The following is an 18011-nucleotide window of genomic DNA, read 5'->3' as shown; positions in this document are numbered from 1 at the left end:
ATAAGAGGACAGAACTTAATTTAATGCTGCTTGGATTTGCACACCATGACATCACTCCCATTAGCGCCAGTCCTGGGTTCAGGCCGGGTCACAGCTGAAGGTCATGTCCCAAGTTCTCCAAGAAAAGGGACAGAATCCTTTACAACACTGATGTCACTGTGCCCAAATGTGCAGTTGGAGATTCTGAACAGAATCCGCTGGTAAACACAGCAGCGGCATCATTTCCTCCCTATATAGAGTTTCTGTTGTTTTTCCGTGAGGCGTGGACGTTGGTGAAAATGGAGAGAGAAAGCGGATCGGATCAATAAAGTGCAGTTGAGGGCGTCCCGGGGGGGGGGGGGGGGGGGGGGGGGTCGGAGGGGCCTGCAGCCATCTGGCCCATCCCAGGTCCACCCAGAGTTAGATATGTGCCATCTCACCGGGCCGGGCCTCCGCCGCTTCAGGTTCTGAGTTGTTGTCTGACACTGCAGTGCTCTGAAGGTTTCCTCCAAACACAACATGATATCGCTCTCGTGCCGTGAGTGCTCTCCGAGTAATTTAAGGGCTTCCTCGGCTCGTCATGCGATGCCTCTCCATCTATTACAGTACATTAGAAGCGAAGCGGGCGAGCAGCCGGTGGATCGCGTTGCCGCTGCCGATGTTTTGCCCCTGCGATGCTGCGGATGCGCCAGTGACAGGTGGTTTTCGCTCGCCGGGTGGTGAGAAGAGAACGAGCGCTCACCTGAAGGAAGGGGTCCTAAACAGAGGAGACGGGTGAAGCCCGTGAGGCAGATGCAGATGAGAACGGACGCTTATCTGCACCGGCAGCAGCCCGGAACAGGAGCCTTTTCTCAGAACCTGAGACGGGACGTCCCCTGGACCACCCGTCCTCGGCCGGCGCTCCAGTGACAGATGGTCAACGTGTGTGTGTGTGTGTGTGTGCGTGTGTGTGTGTGTGTGTGTGTGTATGTGACAAAACATGCTCTCCTTTTTTTGACTCTTCTAAACCAGTGAAAGAAGTGGTTGCTTCTAAAGTTAAAGTGCTTTAATTATTAAAAATGATGTTAAGTATTAAATTGTACCTTTTTTAGGCTTTCATTCTTCAACATTGAAGAATAACAATATCATTTTGCCACTCGTACGTGACTCTAAGATTGATTTCCTTTCTGTCTCTCTCTCTGCCTCCATGCATTATTTATTCGGCCATAGCAACCCAGCTTCCTCTCTTCCCCCGTGCCCCTCTGGCCTCGCTCGCTTTATGGTCTGTATAAATCACTGTCTAATCAAGATGATACGTAGGGACGAAGATGAAATATTACTTGTTTTTTAAAAAAACACAATGGCGAGTCAATATAAATCAAGGTCAGCTGCGGTTTAAAAACTAAACAAAATCTCAAGAAGTGAAGCTTCGTTTTCTTTATAACAATGTTTATAAGGACTTTAAGTGATGTTCTGTGTCTCATTTCAACTCAGACATCACTGTTTACTAAGCCGTTAAAGCCGCTGAGGGAAGATCTGCCTGGAGAAAACGTACATTTAATGGATCAGTGCGGCCCGTGAGCCACGAGCCAAATGGGCGATTTACACCAAACTTAATTTGTCTTATTAAAATTTAACATGCTTGGTTTTTCCGACTCAGCAAGACCATCTCAGACCCTGAACTGCGCCGTTAAAGAGCAGGTCGGCGTGCGTGTGCGTGTGCGTGCGCGCGCGCGCAGTGGGCGTGGAGAAGGGAGACGGCTGCTTCCCCGAAGCCGCTGAGCCGAGCGCTCCCGTCGTGCGCTCATTAGGAGCGAGGCGCGCGGAGGCGAACGTCCCACGGGCCAATCGGAGAGTTTCCCCACTCACTGGATCCCGTCCGCTCTGCGCGCGTGAGGCCAACGGAGGACTCTCGGCAGTTACTTAGAGACAATCAGTTCGCCCTCGACAAACAAGGAGAGAAGCGTCAAGAGACGCGGCGATGACAGGCGACGTCGCTTCGCCCCGGAGTTAGTGAGACGCGCATCCTCCCGTGTCGCATCCGACGCCGATCCGCTCCAGGATGAACTCCGCGTTCGTTGCAGTGCTGCTCGGAGTGGTGAGTCTTCAACTTAAACTTCCACTGACACCCTCTACATCATCCACTTCCTGCGCCTAAGTGAGACTGATCGACCGCATCTCGCTCCGCGGCGCTTCGCGTGTCACGTTGTCGCTCGCTTTTCATTTGCCGCTAATCTTTTTTTTTTTTTTTTTTGGTCTTTTAAAGTCTTTGCACCTGTTCCGCCTTCAGTGTGGCTCAGAAGGGGAGCTGATGTATGTGGCAGCCATTCAGGCGTGATACTCTATAGCTGGAGCCGCTGGAGTTCCGCCCTTCTCAGTTACATGTGGCCCTACAGACAATAACAATGATGCAGTGTCCCCTTTGGAGGAGCTCCCCGTGTGTTTGATGATGAGGCTCCCCTGATTGTTCTTAACTTCTTGATCTTGTGATGAAATTGATTAATTAGGGATTAATAGGTCATCATCTGATTTTTCTCCAGTTTACTGACACAGGTATACGCATGCTGGAGACTTAAAGGAGCCTTTCATATTTGCAGCTCGTCAGGAACGGGCTGCATCACCGCAACATGACAGCTGCTCCCACTGATGGCTATGCATCCTCTGCTGGCTCAGCGCATGTAATATTGATACAGCCCGAGCCCCCCAAACACACAGGCACACGTGCCCTCCTCCCCCCGGCCCACGCCCACACGTCTCCTCCTCTCTCCTCATCAGAAGTGATGATTCGGCGACGTCGAAATCATCACAGTCGTCTGACAGGAGGTCCAGAGGTCAAGTGCCGTCAACTGAACACTGAGTTGACCATTAGCGAGATCGTCTGGGGCTCGGACGTTGCGTGAACAGCAGCGCACGTGATCGACTCGTCCCTCGCTTCAGCTCCGGGGAGACGGGACGACAGCAGTTGAAGGGCGCAACCCTCGAACTCCCTAAAAAGCAATTACAGCGGACGTGCACAATCAAGCCGCGACTTGTTGCCGGCTGCGCGTCCGACAGCTCATCTGCCCAAATCGCACAACCCTGTAATTCATCTGTACGGGGCGAAGTGTAAGCAGTGCACTGTCATTACAGTGTGTGTGTGTGTGTGGGGGGGGGGGGGGGGGGGTCGAGATAACGAGGCGTGTCTCCCACATCTGGAGATGCAACAGTAACAATAAAAAAAGCTGGAGTCGTTTCAAACGTGTCAGACAATTAGGAACAGGTTTGTTCACAAGATGTTATGAGCCAATGGGTGTGTACAAGGTGCAGAGGAGGCAAAGTGGGGTTAACAACAACACAAATGCTTTTTTTGGAGCAAGGTGTGTGTGAGGCGCTGCTGTTCATGGGCCGCTGGAGAAAACCCAGAAGTTTCCCCAAACAGCTGGAGCTGCATAAGTGAATACCAGAGGCCTGAAGGTGAATGGGCCGTGACACGGCGTGTGTGTGTGTGTGTGTGTGTGTGTGTGTGTGTGTGTGTGTGTCAGCTGACTCAGAGGTGCCTGCGGCGACGCTGGATGCGTCGGAGACTCCCGCTCGTCTTGACGGCAGCATTCCGCACACACCTAAATCCTGACACCTGGCGATTTACGGCGAATGTACGGACCCCTCGACAAACACACACGAGGAGACGCACACACTCAATGTGTCAAAGCTTCTCTTTTTATGACTTTTTCTGAGTCAACAATCGAAAGTGCCTGAAACAATATTTAAATCAGCAAGAATGACATTGACTCACATGTTTCCCTTGAGTCTCTTGAGCACAAAATCCGCATTTATGCGGTTCTAGATACGATCTGAGCTGCCGCTCGTCTGTCAAGCGCGAGAGGTATCGTGCCCCAGAGTGGAACACGCTCCCCCTAAACGATGAGGGGGGGGTGAAAGGCCGACGTCTCCCGCGGTTCGGTGTCAGGAGTCAATCGCTGCGTTCACACAGGTTTGCTTTGGAGCTTAAGGTCCCGCTGTGAGTGGAAGGATAGAAAGATTCATCGGCGGCCGCGTCATAAATACGTAAATGCAGACGCTTCCGACCGTGAGCGCACGTAGTCGGGTTTAGCCTCACCTCCAGGTCTGTGATCTTCACCGAACTTTACATGTGGTTTGTATTTTACATGATGTAATTATCGGATGTCGTGGTAGGATCTGGGATGGGATCCATGTGTGTGGGCTCGGTGGTTTCCTAACATTCTGGCTTGTGAGCGTTTTTTAAAACGAAGCTTTGCCTCTTTGTTTTTCGGGAAACTAATTATAAAAGCCCGTCGAGGGAACGCTGCCGAGTGTTTGACGAGAGCATGTAAAAAAGGAGAACAAACTGGAAGCAACTGATGTTGCATTGAGATCTTTTCTTATGCAGCTCGATTCAGGGTCACGACCCCTGAGTTGGAAACTAGTGCTTGAGTGTATTTAAAACAAATCTCCGGGGACGTGAAAATATTATGAGAGGAAGCATAAATTCTGCTTCACAGCATATTGTTTATTTAGTCTCTCTTTCTGTTGTTGCCTCTTTTTAGGCAATAAATGAACTGATTTACTGACGTACGCCCACCCTGTATTTCTTATGCATCATGATCTCCCCCATTATTTGCAGATCGGGGCTCTGGCCGATAAGGAGAAATGTCCGTCGGGCCAGTTCACGGCCAGCGGGGAGTGCTGCAGGCAGTGTCCACCCGGCGAGGGCGTCGTCAGACCCTGTGGAGCCTCGCAGACGGCCTGCTCCCCCTGTCTGGACAGTGAGTAACAGAGGAGGAGGATATTAATGAAGTTTACTGCGTTAATGCATGTGTCACGTGTCGTGAGAACGGGCTGCAGACGTGTCCGGCTGCTTCAGCTGAACGAGAAGCCAGGCGCAACCGGCGCCGCTGGCCTCCTCGCGGCCCTCACCATGTAGGGAGGCGAGCCGCGATTGGCCGGAAGACGGGAGGAGGACGGCGACGCGGAGCGGGTTCAGGAGCGGGTTCTGGTCCAGATGAGCAGCGGGAAGAATGCAGCGGATCTGAGGTCGAGCCGTTCGTATTCCCAGTCTGCGGCGGCGCAGGGACGGTGGATGAGCCCGTGAGGCCCGGCTCGGTCCAGATCCAGCTCCCACCCGCTTCCCAGAGTTCCCTTCGCAGACGAGACGAGAAGCGGCTGTGAAGAATGGAAAAGCGCGAGCCAAAGAGGCCTCAGACAAAATGATTGAGGCGCCAGGTCATGAGAGAAGTCGCAGAACATATTTATTTTTACTGTGTTCTCTGGCTCTTCTTCTGAGTGATGGATGCTTTCATACGCGTGTTTCAGACCAGAAGATAAATCTCCATAACGCGTTCTTGCCTCATAATTTGTTCTAGCGGCACAAAACCGCGCGTGAGTCTCGTCCGCGGCGTCTGCGGAGCTTCTGTTGCCTCTGATCTGATCTTTGCGGGCGATTATTCGTCAGGCTCCCGCTGCTTATTAAGCTCAGGCAGGAGCAAACAGACGAGCTCCACTCTGACTCATGGAAAATTGATCATGTGGAGCAGAGTTGTCCATCAGATAACATCACAGCCGTGTTTTAAAAAGCCATCAGAGCATTGGATCTATAATGCAGGCAGGTGTTTTAACATGTCTTCACCATTAACCGACCCGATACCCTGCAAGAAGAACCCAACTCTGAATGTCACACAAATACGTTTTACTTTTACTTTCTCTGAAACCAGAGGTCAAAGGGCAAATGTGCAGGCGACGATTACACAGCGTGTCAGTGTCTGCAGCACCTCAGGACCATTTGCTGCAGCTGATACAATCTGGTAGCAGCCTTCATTAGCCAGATATGCAGAAGCAGTTTATCTTCCTCGCTGCTTTTCTCTCCAAAGATTGTTGTTTCAGAATGAATTCGCAGCCAACGTTGAAATATTTCTATGCACTTTTGGCCTATTTTAATTTTTCATGACAGAAACTACTTACTACAGTTTATCTGTCACATTCCAGCCAGACTTTCTTTCGACATCGACTCCCACCGCTATTTTAGGTGGATCGCTCACAGCTGACAGCATCCAGCGTGCACAAGCGCCCATTTATAGAGGTGGTTACAGAATGTTAACAGGGGTCTGAGTGATGAGATGAAACACACAGAGGGGGTCTGCATGACTGGGCCGACGAGGGGAGATGAAACAGAGCCAGTACAGCTGGAATGGAAACGGCTTAGCACACACACACACACACACACGCACACACACACACACACACACACACACACACACACACACACACACACACACACACACACACACACTGTGAAGAAGCCAGCAGTTAACTCACGATGCCTTTTTATGGGTGGACGAATCAAAGTATGTTAAAACGCTGCTGTGATCATATGATCCGCGGGGCCTGGAACGGACCATGCGAGCCCATCCCCATGCGCCGGCCCCCTCTCCGTGCTGCAGGCCGGCGTTATTAATGTATTGACCTGCATTATTGATGCGTGGCATTATGATAATGGCTCTGAGAGCACTCATGGGGAGTGGGGGCGAGCGCAGTCTGAGTGTGTTGTTGTGGGAGGTAATGGGGGTGAAGGGGGGAGCACCAGTACATGACTGGACACTAAGAGGAGGGGGGGGGGGGGGGGGGGGGGGGTGTCGGGGGGGGGGGGCGGGGTGGGGGGGTGGGGGGGTGGGGGTGGGGTGTGGGGGGGGGGGGAAAGGGGGGTTCAACTCCAAGAGACATAATTATGGCAAAAATGTGATGGAGCCACACTTGACACCATCAATTAAAGCTCAAATTGGGCACAAAGATTCATCTCCTGTGGCCCAGTCTCCTCTTTCCTGTCATCTCTCCATCTGTCTCTGTCTATCGCTTTCTCATCTCTGTTGTAATCTCCCTCCCGATCGTCAGCGCGGTGGCCGCTGGTGGGCCCGAAAACTTGATATGCTATGAAACGCTGAGCAGCGAAGGGCCGTCGTGGAGGCTGCATGCCTCAAGACCTCCGTCTCCTGCCACACGCAGTTAAAGAGTGGCCTTTAAGTCCTTAGATTTGTTAGAGCGGAGCGGAAATGCAGCAGCAACAAGTTTAGATAATATATATATATATATATATATATATATTAGTCTTATGTATTTACTTTAAGATAAAGAGAATGTCTAGAAAATTTCTCTAATCTCCCTCTCTCTCTCTCTCTCTCTCACACACACACACACACACACACACACACACACACACACACACACACACACACAGATACTTTTACAAATGGGTCTATTGCATAATTTAGTGTTTCCCAGTTCTCTATCCAGCCAAAATATAATTCCATAAAACTTGCGCTATTGATTGCGTTTGCTGCAGATCCAGTATCTGTCCTCGGAAACCGTGCTTCATAAACATATAATGTTTCCAAGTCCGTCATAAAACATTATTACAACTCTGAAGCGTTTCTCCTCTGGTTTCAGGTGAAACCTTCTCCGAGAACTTCAGCCACACGGAGCGGTGTCAGCCGTGCACCGCGTGCACGGGCCTGCACCGCATGGAGACGCCCTGCACCGACTCCAACGACGCCGTCTGCGTCTGCAACTACGGCTACTACTTCGAGGACCGCTCCCAGGAGTGCCAGCCGTGCACCAAGTGCCCCGAGGGCTTCGGCATGCTGCTCAGCTGCGAACGGGACCACGACACCACGTGCGAGGAGTGCGTCTCCGACACCTACTCGGACCAGGAGAGCTCCAGGGAGCCGTGCATCCCCTGCACCACCTGCGACGAGGAGCAGGTGCAGCAGGCCTGCACCTCCACCAGTGACACCGTCTGTCAAGGTAGGACATAGCGTCTCACTGTTACCTTCAGGCAGCTCTGGAGCGCTACATGTGTGACAGCAGCAACCCCTGCGGCTGTCAGATGACTCTGTATGAACCTCTGTGCAGAGCGAGTTGAGTTGAATGATGGGGTGCATTCAGGGTCACGGTGGACTCAATAGTCCCACATACTTGCATCAGCAGCCACAAAATCGGATCATCTCAGCGCGACACTATATACATTGTTGACTGATGGACCTAAATGCCACGCCGATGCTGGTGTCATCGTCCTCACCGACTCATCCCGGCCGCACACACAAAGGCCGCACTCTTCCTGCGCCGAGGATTTAAAAGGAGGTCACACATCTGAACGGGGCTCAGAGTGTCTTTTATATCATCGCACCCTGTGGGTATCGCACGCAGAATCACAAATTCCTTATGACTGCAGTCACTGCTCATTCCGAGGACCCGATGCCGCGCAGATTAAATCAACGCTTTTGTGGGATGACAATAAAAGGGGTCTGTTGACGGTCCCCGCAGTCGGGTTTGCAGGATGTTGTTATCACAGTGGAGGAGGAAAAAAGTGGGTCTGGGGCAAAAGGGAGTCTTTTGTCTGTCTCCCATGATGCCGTTTGGCTCAGCTGGGCTTTGAGCGTAACCCATGGGGCTGCTGGCGAGAGCTACTAATGACTAAAACAGACAGCAACGCTAATTTAGGTTTGTTTCCTGGATTTTGCTTGTGACTGCTTCAAAGAGTGATCACAGGAATTTGCATTTGACCTCAAACTTGAAATAGAGAATTTTTGAGGGTTTTTGAAGAACATTTTTGAAATCCAGATCTGTGGGAGCCAGTGACGTTGACTGGCTGACAATAAAACTCACCAGGGCTTCATTTACCCCCATCACAGGCTCATCTACCCGTCTTTATGGAGAGATGGTTCATCCAACATATAAGGAAACAGAACTTCAGTCCGAAAACAACCACAGTCTTCATAATCAATGTAAATTCGCTGCGTTTCCAGGCACGATGGCTCACAGCCCACATCATCATATGTTACTCCCCGCTCTAACCCAATCATGTGCTCCTTACTTCTAATGTAATCTTTTTACAGAAGCAAAAGCTTTATCAATGCTCACGAATCAGCAGCGCTGCCAGACGCTGCCACATCCATTAGTGTGGTGGAGTCAGGCGACACAGGCCCGGAGGCTAAACACAGTCAGGAGGGTGAACGGGGAGAGAGGAGCGCACAGAAGGCCACTGCCTGTGAAGAGACAAGTCGTAACATGAGACACCGGAGACGTGGTTGAACTAGGTGGAAGGACAAGAATATCACCCTGACTTCACTGTAGGTTGTCTATAGAGAGAGTTTGCTCTACGTGCACACGAGTTTAGGCGTGAAAATCAAATTTCCTCCCACACTTCCAGAGGGATTAGTGGCTTGTTTTGCGTCTTACGAGGAAAGAAACATCTCTCTCTGGTGGTAAAACACGCTAATACTGACCAGACTTTGTAAGACTAGAGCCACGGTCGAGAGTCTGAGGTCAAGATGTTTATCTCAAGGAGCGCGATATGGCTTCCACTCTTCTGCAGGCAGCGCAGCGAGGTCGAAGGTCGGAGGCCCCTATGAAGGTGGTTTTTGGGCTTTTCCTTGGGGATGTGCGCGCTGAATATGACATAATTACCCACAATCCTTTGAGGGGCCTCCACAAGTCAGGAGAAGATGTTTCAAACAAGGCTAGAAACAGGTGTGAACGTGGCTGAACAACAGCCGCAGCAGCATCATGATCAATAGGAGCAACTGGGCTGCATCAACAGCTCCAGTTGGACGGAGCAGCCGCTGTCTTTCTCCTTATCAGCCTGAAGTTTTGGCTCAAGCCCTCGAGGCTCCGGGGAACGGGCTTTCCCCCCATGACCCTGTTCCTTGTGGAGATTGGACCCAGAACTGGCTGCACATATGTGGACTGACCTCATAACAGAGGACTAGCTTTGGGTTCTGTGGAACCGGGGGCAACAGACAGGCAATTATACAACAAGGCATCATAGTGAACATTACAGATGTGAGCTGAGGTTGAATGGGTGGTGCAGGGAGGAAACAGGAGGGCAGGGTGACTGGGCCGAGTGCACTGGGTTATTGAGCCGATAGGTGAGTAGGAGGAGGGAGCTGCTTCCTTCCTGAGTCTGGTTGACCTTAACGATCGACCGCCGCCCTCCAGAACCAGGAAGCTAATCTGCTAACCAGCACCATGCGCGGCACCCAGGGCACGCTCAGTTCAGCCAAAGGACTCCTACTGGAGGTACTGGAGGTTTGACTGGGTGTAATGTGTGTGTGGGAGGGTTTAGCCAGCGGTCGAATGCAGCGAGGATCTGAGTGATGAAAAGAAGGAGGCAAATGGGGGAAACAATAAAGGATAAAATGCCATTGACATTCCTGATTTCCAGCATCCATGCATTACCACATCAATAGCTATGAAGAATCTCCACCCGCCCGTCTGACTAAATAATTCACTGTCTTTGTCTTGCACAGTCACTCATTGTGTATTGTGTTCAGACTTATATCTGTATTGACTGAGGCTCTATGGCGGAAGCCGACCTTCTCGCCCCCTGCTGCGCACACTGTGAGCATTGTGATGACAAAGTTAAAGTTAAAGTCCACTGTGTCTCTTTCTCCGCAACAAGAATCGACCCCTTGTCACCGCGACGCTGTTCCCCGAAAGTCGCCGGCCGTCCCTCAGGAATCTCCGTTCCCGGGGGGGATTTCTGAGGCGATTCGCCACCGGCGAGTGTCTCTGGTCCAAGGGTGACGACAACACTCGCGCTGGCGCTCGTGCCGTTCATACGCTGCCAAGCGGAGAGTCAGCGTTCGGCCGTCAGTGAGATTTACGGCCGGTGTTTGGGAAGCGACGGAGCAGCAGTCAATCACTGCTTTGTGGCATAAGTAGGACTGGGCAGTGATCATTCTTTGGTGATTGGCTCATTTCTTGCATTTTTGTTCCTGTCACTGATGGATGAATTCATATTTTCCACAATTTATGGCTTTTAGAATTCCTTGATCACTTTTCATTCACAGTCACTTTGTTAACAATACAGTAAATGCCCAGAACATCTCGCTACAAAGGTGATGTACAGAAAATGAATGGGAGCCAGACACAGAGAGGGAATCAGAGGAGCACAAAGAAGAACCAGATGCACAGAGCTGGAGCGAGCGCAGATGCTGAGAACGCGGCCTGGTCGATAAAAGCGATGGAGTTTCCCCCGCGCGCTCTCGGGTTTCTCCGCTTGACCTCTACGAGTGCTGATCACATTCTGCTGCAGAACGAGGGGGGGGTACATGCATGCAGGCACACACAGGAGCAGGCGTGCACACACTCGCACCCATGCAGACGCATGGAACACGCCGGTGGGAACGGAGCCGGAGGCGTCAAAGAGGAGAGGAGAAAACGAGGAAAAAGTAGAAATCAGAGTAATCGTTGGTGTCAAACACAAATGAGGCTTTAACAAATGTTCATTTATCTTTTTTTCCACTCGTGCCTCTTGTTTTATGTTGCGATGGCCACAGGCGCTTGGGGTTTTGTTGGGCAGGTCTCGGCAGCGGCCTCGTCCTCGCTCAGGTGTGATCACATGAAAAAAGCTCACGCTGGCGTTTGAAGCCCTCCGCATTCCTTCTGCCTCAAACCCCAAGTCAGCGTTTCAAGCGCGTGATGTCGACGCGGCAGAAACACCTGTTTGCAAGCGGCTCGAGTGACGGGTCGAACTCAGGTGTGGCTGCTGCGGGGAACCGCACGCACACGCCAACACTCAATTACACCCAAATCACACGCGGCACACAGCAAGGAGCTCTTTATACGGCCTGGTTAATTATTAACAGATTAACAAATCAACCGGATAAGAAGCATAAATGCAGATGATTGGTTGGCGGTTAATGGACACAAAGACTCGAAGGCATCATTACAGCCAGCGCCGCAGATTGACAGAAAAGGGAAATGCCTGATAGAAGTGAGCAAAAGCGTAGCCAGAGGTAAAATGGACAGAAAGACTGAAGGATGAAAAGATGGGGAGGGGGCTTTAGTGCTGGACAAAGGCCATCTGTGTCAGTGAATGGTTTCTAGTTTCCACTGTGTGTGTGTGTGTGTGTGTGTGTGTGTGTGTGTGTGTGTGTGTGTGTGTGTGTGTGTGTGTGTGTGTGTGTGTGTGTGTGTGTGTGTGTGTGTGTGTGTGTGAGGGGGGGGTTTAACAAAGCCGGCGGTACACACAAACAACATTGGTGATGGTGATTGTGTATGTTTCTGTGTATGAGGTGGTTTTTTGGGGGGGGGGTCATCATTGAGCCTGATGGGAAATAAAGTCTCAGAGAGAAACGTATCAACGATAGCCGCAAGACAAACAGGCAGTGAAAGTGTACAAAGTGTACAAATCATATTGTTGCTCCATGTGTCAGGTGATAAAACAATCTGTCAAACTAAGCTTGATAGACCTCAGGGTAATATAACATCATCTTCATCATGAGAAAGATATTACGTCAGATTACAATAACACACATGCAGTATAATATATAATATTAGTCTACTGACAATGACATGCAGTAAATTCAGAATTCTTGGAGCTAAAAGCCTCAGAGCAGCTCCTCGCCTCCATCTAAATAAGCTCGTTACAAACACTTTCGGCCTCATTAGTGAACATTGTCCGCCCTGCACTCAGCGGCTCTCCTGAGGTATTTAGAGCCCTCGCAGGCCAGCGGGACGACTTCCTGTTGACGATGTGAGTAACTCAAAGTAAGCGACACGCGAGGATGGGTTCCCACATCCGCGGTGAGCAGCGTTAGCGGTCGACTGCATGGACACTTGCTCTTAGCCCCGTGGACGGCCCCCTGGGGAGCAGGGGGGTGAGAATGGGTGGGTCTGAGGGCCCCCGCGTCACGGAGCCTAACGCTGCTGCTTTTCCTCCTCGCCTCCCGCAGTCCTGTACCCTTCAGGGTCCTCCACACCCTTCCCCAGTTCCTTCACGCCCACCGACGACGTCCCGCCGGACGACTTCCCGCCGGACGACCCGACCGACGACGACGGCGACAGCGGCGGCGGCTCCACCTCCACCGCCACGGCCAAAACCGACGCCGATTCCCACGAGCCGCTCTACAAGGGGCTGAACGATAAGCTGATCCCCATCTACTGCTCCATCCTGGCCGCCGTGGTGGTCGGCGTCGTGGCTTTTATCATCTTCAAGAGGTGGGATACAGAGCGAAGGCCTTAATAAATTATTGGACCCTGAGCTCCATCGGTGCTTGTTCTCACTTAATTATTAATGCCCTTCAAATAATTCTAAAGTGATAGTGTTTTATTACCATGTGTATTGACGTTGTAACAACATTAGGCTAATGCACCTGTAAAGCTGGTATCACTTCTCTGCGGGTTATTCTTGGCAGAGGACGCTACCACATTCCTTATTAAAAATAGGCTTTAGAATCGAGTCTGGGTTCAAGTGCAGAAGAGAGAAGTTTGTTTCTGTTTCTGAGTTTGCTCGTTTTGTCCTATTGAGGTGGAACAGCTGTAAGCAGAACAAGCAGGGCGCCAACAACTGCACACCCAACCAGAACCAGAACCAGAACCAGACACCGTCTCCCGAGGGCGAGAAGCTGCACAGCGACAGCGGCATATCCGTGGACAGCCAGAGTCTGCAGGAGCAGCAGGGCCAGACTCAGACGCACACAGGTACCCCCCCCATTAACACCCACCAACCCTCATTTATCCAGCAGTGTCAGGTCGAGAACCTGCAGAAATCGGTCCTGAATTGTGAGTTTGGGCCGATGAACACAAAGGCTGCACCCACAGTGGCAGATGAAAGGAAGGAGAGCCATCATTTCTAATAACTCTACCTTTAATGAGACCATTTACTGCATCCTGGATGACAGCGCAGATAGAGGCTCAGTCCGCTCCAGGCGGTTTCTAAGTGTTCCATCGCGTGCTTGGAGAACAGTAATATAACTCGAACACTCAAACGCCCACTTGCTTCTCTGCAGTCGTCGCCATGGACGAGGAGCCCTGTCTGCTGCTCCCTCTCCACGCCCGGGAGAAGGTGGAGCAGCTGCTGTTCAGCGGCGGCGAGGGCGGCGAGCGCGGCCGCGCCGACGACGGCGACTGGTGCAGCCTGGCGGGCCTCCTGGGCTACGAGGAGGAGCGCATCGCCACCTTCCGGCAGGAGGAGCACCCGGTGCGCGCGCTCCTCTCCGACTGGGCCGGCAGGGACTGCGCCAGCGTGGACGCGCTGCGCACGGCGCTGCGCAAGATCGACCGCGACGACGTGGCCCAGAGCCTGGCGCCGGGCGCCGGCGCCGCCAAGCCCACGGCCACGTCCGTGGTGTGACGCGCCCGAAGCTCCGAGCAGAACCTGAACTTTGACCCTAGTATTATTTCAAGGCGTCCCCCGTCCCAGATAATTCCACCGCTTTCAGAAGCCAGCAGTCACAGTGAAGGTACAGATAGATAGATGCCAGACTGAATGAATAATAACCTATTAAGTCAAATCCATTATATTATCATTTAATAATCACAATATCATTTAATCAGCCATTTAAAATCCCAACTAACGACCCAAGAACAGCATGGAAGCTAAACAGCCATTGTACGTCTGACTATAATAACCGCGTAGCAGCAGCTGATCCTTCACGTCCTTATGTTTAATAGTCAAACATGTTTATGTTGCCTTCACGCGCCAGCGCTGTACGTTTAGATCTAAGCTACCAAAGAGGAGCGGACCTCAACAGACTCTACCTGAAAGGCAGCATTGCTCACATGTCTGTTACTGCCGTCGTCCTGGAGGGCGTCGGGCTCCGAGCGCCTCAAAAGAACCTGTTCTCACAATCGGCATCCAGCTATTCGCTGGCTATTGAGGCCAAGTGCCGCACACGTGGGCTCAATCTCCGTCATGGCGTCGCCTCGCGTGATCTGCGTAAATGCTTCCTCTTCTGGAAAGTGCTACATGATGCGTTGGCTAGACGTTGCCAGCTAGAGAGCCTGTGGGACAGGCCATTAACCGAGGCAACGTGAGACTCCGATACATGTGCTCAGGACTGTGGGCATTACTCAGGGGCGCTCATGCAAACTCTTCCACACGGACCCAGACAAGTGAAGGACGTGGAAATCAAAGCACCAGTAACCAACGCCAGTCACTGGGTCTAAACGGGCAGAGGAGACCACAACCGAGACACGTAGACCTGCAGTATGTAGCCATGCATGTCCTATACACAACCATAGAGGTTAGACAACACACAGCAACACATCCTGCCATATACCACACCAGAGGACCATATACTGCCTAATCCCATGCGTTAGTAGCCAACGTAAGGTTCTGTGTTTTAAATTAGTATCATTTGCTACAGATGGTGAAATGCATTATTGACAGTAGGTGAGCGAACTCCAAGACAAAGCAAATGTCGTGCAACATTTGTGCAAAATGAGAAAAAATGCAAAGCCAAAATCCAGGGTTTTCTATCTCCTTTCATTTCTCAGGGTATGTTGAATAGTAGCGATATCCCGTCTACATTAAACTCACCGTGTCGCCCTTTATAATCGACAATCGTTCTGTTCCTGAGGACGCGCAGCGTTTACCAAAAGCGTCGATCCCTGCGACTGACAATCTTTCAAACCGATGGATGAGGGAGGGGAGCGGGTGTCTGATTCCCTCATTGTGTTGAACAATGACCTCTCGATAAAAGAGAAGCCTACAGAGACACAAGTCCAAAGGATGTGGGATCAGTTCAGACCACGGGGGAGACAGGAGAGCTTTGAATTACTCGAATGCAAAGGTGAAACTGAGGAATATGCTTTAATTATTGCCTTTCTGCTTCTTTGCATCGTGCGTTTCAACAACTCAATGTGAATTAGTGGAAGTGCTTCAACTTTGAGTCTTAATGCTGCCAACGAGGACCACAGTGACTCTTTAGGTTTGGAGAAACATTTGAAGGAGCAGTTTACCGTATCACCGTTCATCTTCCTCCCGGGGACAGACGTTACTAACCACTAGCGCACTGAGCTCAACGCTGCAGTGTTATTTTAAATGAAGGTTTTGATTCCTAAATAACATGTAAAGTGTTTTATATTTCTGTTGTCCTAGATTCTAGCACTTACTGTAAGTCTGTCCGTTGTACATCACAAAAGCCTAGAATTCTTTCAGGCACTTGTGATGTAGTTGTTTTGCTTTTGTAAGTATTTCTTATTTACCTCTTAATTTTGTACTTGTAAATAATTTCCCTTTTCTATTTTTTTAGTTGAAGCATGGAAGGTGCCACTGTATGATATGTGAATGAGACTTCGGTACCACATGACCTAATTTAAAGGATGAGAAGGGCAAAGGGAACGAGAGGTGCCTTTGTGCAATTAACAGTGAATCGTTTATGTGACAGGGACAACAAATGTGAGTTGAAGATAGACAGATAAACACATGTAGCATTGATGTAACATAACATACAACCCACTTCCCGATTAGGATAAAATTAATTACATAGTTTTATTCGATCCAATTTTTAATAAACCACCAGCAAGATCTTAAGTTGGGGCTGACCAGCTGTTGGGACCAAAACACGTTACTAAAAACATTCACGTTGCACCCTTTGGGCTTCGTCTCCACTTTGGTTTCCTGACACTGACAGAAATGATTCCTGCCTAATGTTTGCATGTTATCTGTCATCACACAACAAACCTCCCGTAGACCCTCCCTCCTTCATTTCACTAACCAATTCATCAAATTGCGTCTTCTTGGTTTGTCCTTGTGTCAGGAACTGTCACCTTTTTCCTGGACGGTGTTTGTTTTTTCTCATTCGAGAGGTTTAATTGCGTAGCTGTGACTAGAAAAGCCAGCTGAAGGTCAACAGTTCATCATATTGCACTTGAGAGAAGCAATGAAATCATGCAAATCAGGACGTGTGGGAGACTAATGTGATCTTTTTTTAAAAAAAAGACCCGGTGATCTGGCTCAAAGTGAGAAAACTGACCGTGCACCAGGACTGAACTGTACACGTGTGAGAAATATTGAATGTTCCTTGTATACAGATACATAGGCTATAATGTACTATACTTAATGTGAATTAGCAAACCTTGAGCAGAAAAGCAGTAAAATCAATAATAAAGCTCTTAAATCCACTCGTGCTCTGTGTTCATCTAACATGTACTGTATGTATCTTGCCTCAGGATGCAGCAGGCCTTTGCATTATTCCTCAAGTCCTCCACCAAAGTCCCTCTGACATGTAATCCAAGCCAAATGTGACAGACGGATCACTGGAGGCCTCAACAGTTGTAGCACAAGTGAAGACTGAAAAGGGAGCGGAGCAAGATGGACGAGTTTTTCATTATGTGTGGCCAATGCAGCAACGAAATACTGTCACAACAGATACTGAGAGTCTGTCAACACAAGGCAACACTGATATATGTGTATATATATACGTATATATATATATATATATATATATATATATATATACAATGAGTGAATCAGACATATATATATATAGATGTGTGTAGATGTGTGTGTGTGTGTGTGTATATATATATATATATATATATATATATATATATATATATATATATATATATATATATATATATATATATATATATATGTATATGTATATGTATATATATATAACTGATATATACCTGACAGTGTTCTACGACGCTTCCAAGTCCAGCTAAAGTAAACGAAGGCAAATAAGGACCCAGCCACGTCCTCAGTTCACCCCGACCTGCTTCTGCTCATTCACATCAGAAATGGCATCAGCAGGTTCTAAAAGGCCTCAGAACCCAAGATCAGGTCCTAAATGAACCATGGTCTGAATGGAAAACACATTTGCCTGCTAACTATACTGCCAATCTCCAGTGAGTCATTAGTGGGGAATGCTTGATGTGTGAGGGGAACCATGTGTGTAGGAGTGACATGTGGTGGTGAAAGAGGATCGGCCTCGGTGGCTTTGGGTGACCAGTTGGGATCCGGCTGCACCTTAAACCGAGGGATGTACTGAGTAATTCCAGCCGTCAACAGTCAAATCGCTTAGGTTAAAGATCCATGTACTAATAGTGAATATAAGCCCAACAGAACATTTTACATTTAGTGAGAGTCTCTCCTAATCACTCAGTCACTCTTACTCTCCCCTAAGTGCAGAGTTTTCTAATTTACTACAGGTTATGGTCAGTTTTAGGACCCAGCCTCATTGTGGACTTAGAATAACAAGCTTATTTATTCTACAGATCGCCAGTGGGATGACGAGAAAACACGTAAAAAGAGGACTCTCCTATGACTT

The 18011-nt window shown here is 49.8% G+C and overlaps 1 protein-coding gene across 1 annotated transcript; it reads left to right on the top strand.

The window, feature by feature from the left end:
• The first annotated feature begins 1700 nt into the window (after positions 1-1700).
• Positions 1701-16857, top strand: LOC114846074 (tumor necrosis factor receptor superfamily member 16-like). The gene is made up of 6 exons (XM_029134843.3): positions 1701-2056; positions 4580-4721; positions 7393-7749; positions 12684-12948; positions 13259-13431; positions 13740-16857. The coding sequence occupies exons 1-6, from the start codon at positions 2021-2023 to the stop codon at positions 14081-14083; spliced, it is 1317 nt and encodes a 438-aa protein (XP_028990676.1). The 5' UTR covers positions 1701-2020; the 3' UTR covers positions 14084-16857.
• The last annotated feature ends 1154 nt before the right edge of the window (positions 16858-18011 follow it).

The sequence above is a fragment of the Betta splendens genome, chromosome 19 (genome assembly GCF_900634795.4).
Source record: "Betta splendens chromosome 19, fBetSpl5.4, whole genome shotgun sequence".
NCBI lineage: Eukaryota > Metazoa > Chordata > Actinopteri > Anabantiformes > Osphronemidae > Betta > Betta splendens.
This window is presented reverse-complemented; position numbering and strand designations above follow the sequence as displayed.

Excerpts from the sequence above, each read along its gene's own strand:
- LOC114846074 (XM_029134843.3), top strand. The coding sequence starts at position 2,021 with ATGAACTCCGCGTTCGTTGCAGTGCTGCTCGGAGTG. Across the intron at positions 7,750-12,683 it reads CAGTGACACCGTCTGTCAAG|TCCTGTACCCTTCAGGGTCC; the intron begins GTAGGACATAGC and ends CGCCTCCCGCAG. Across the intron at positions 12,949-13,258 it reads GCTTTTATCATCTTCAAGAG|GTGGAACAGCTGTAAGCAGA; the intron begins GTGGGATACAGA and ends TGTCCTATTGAG.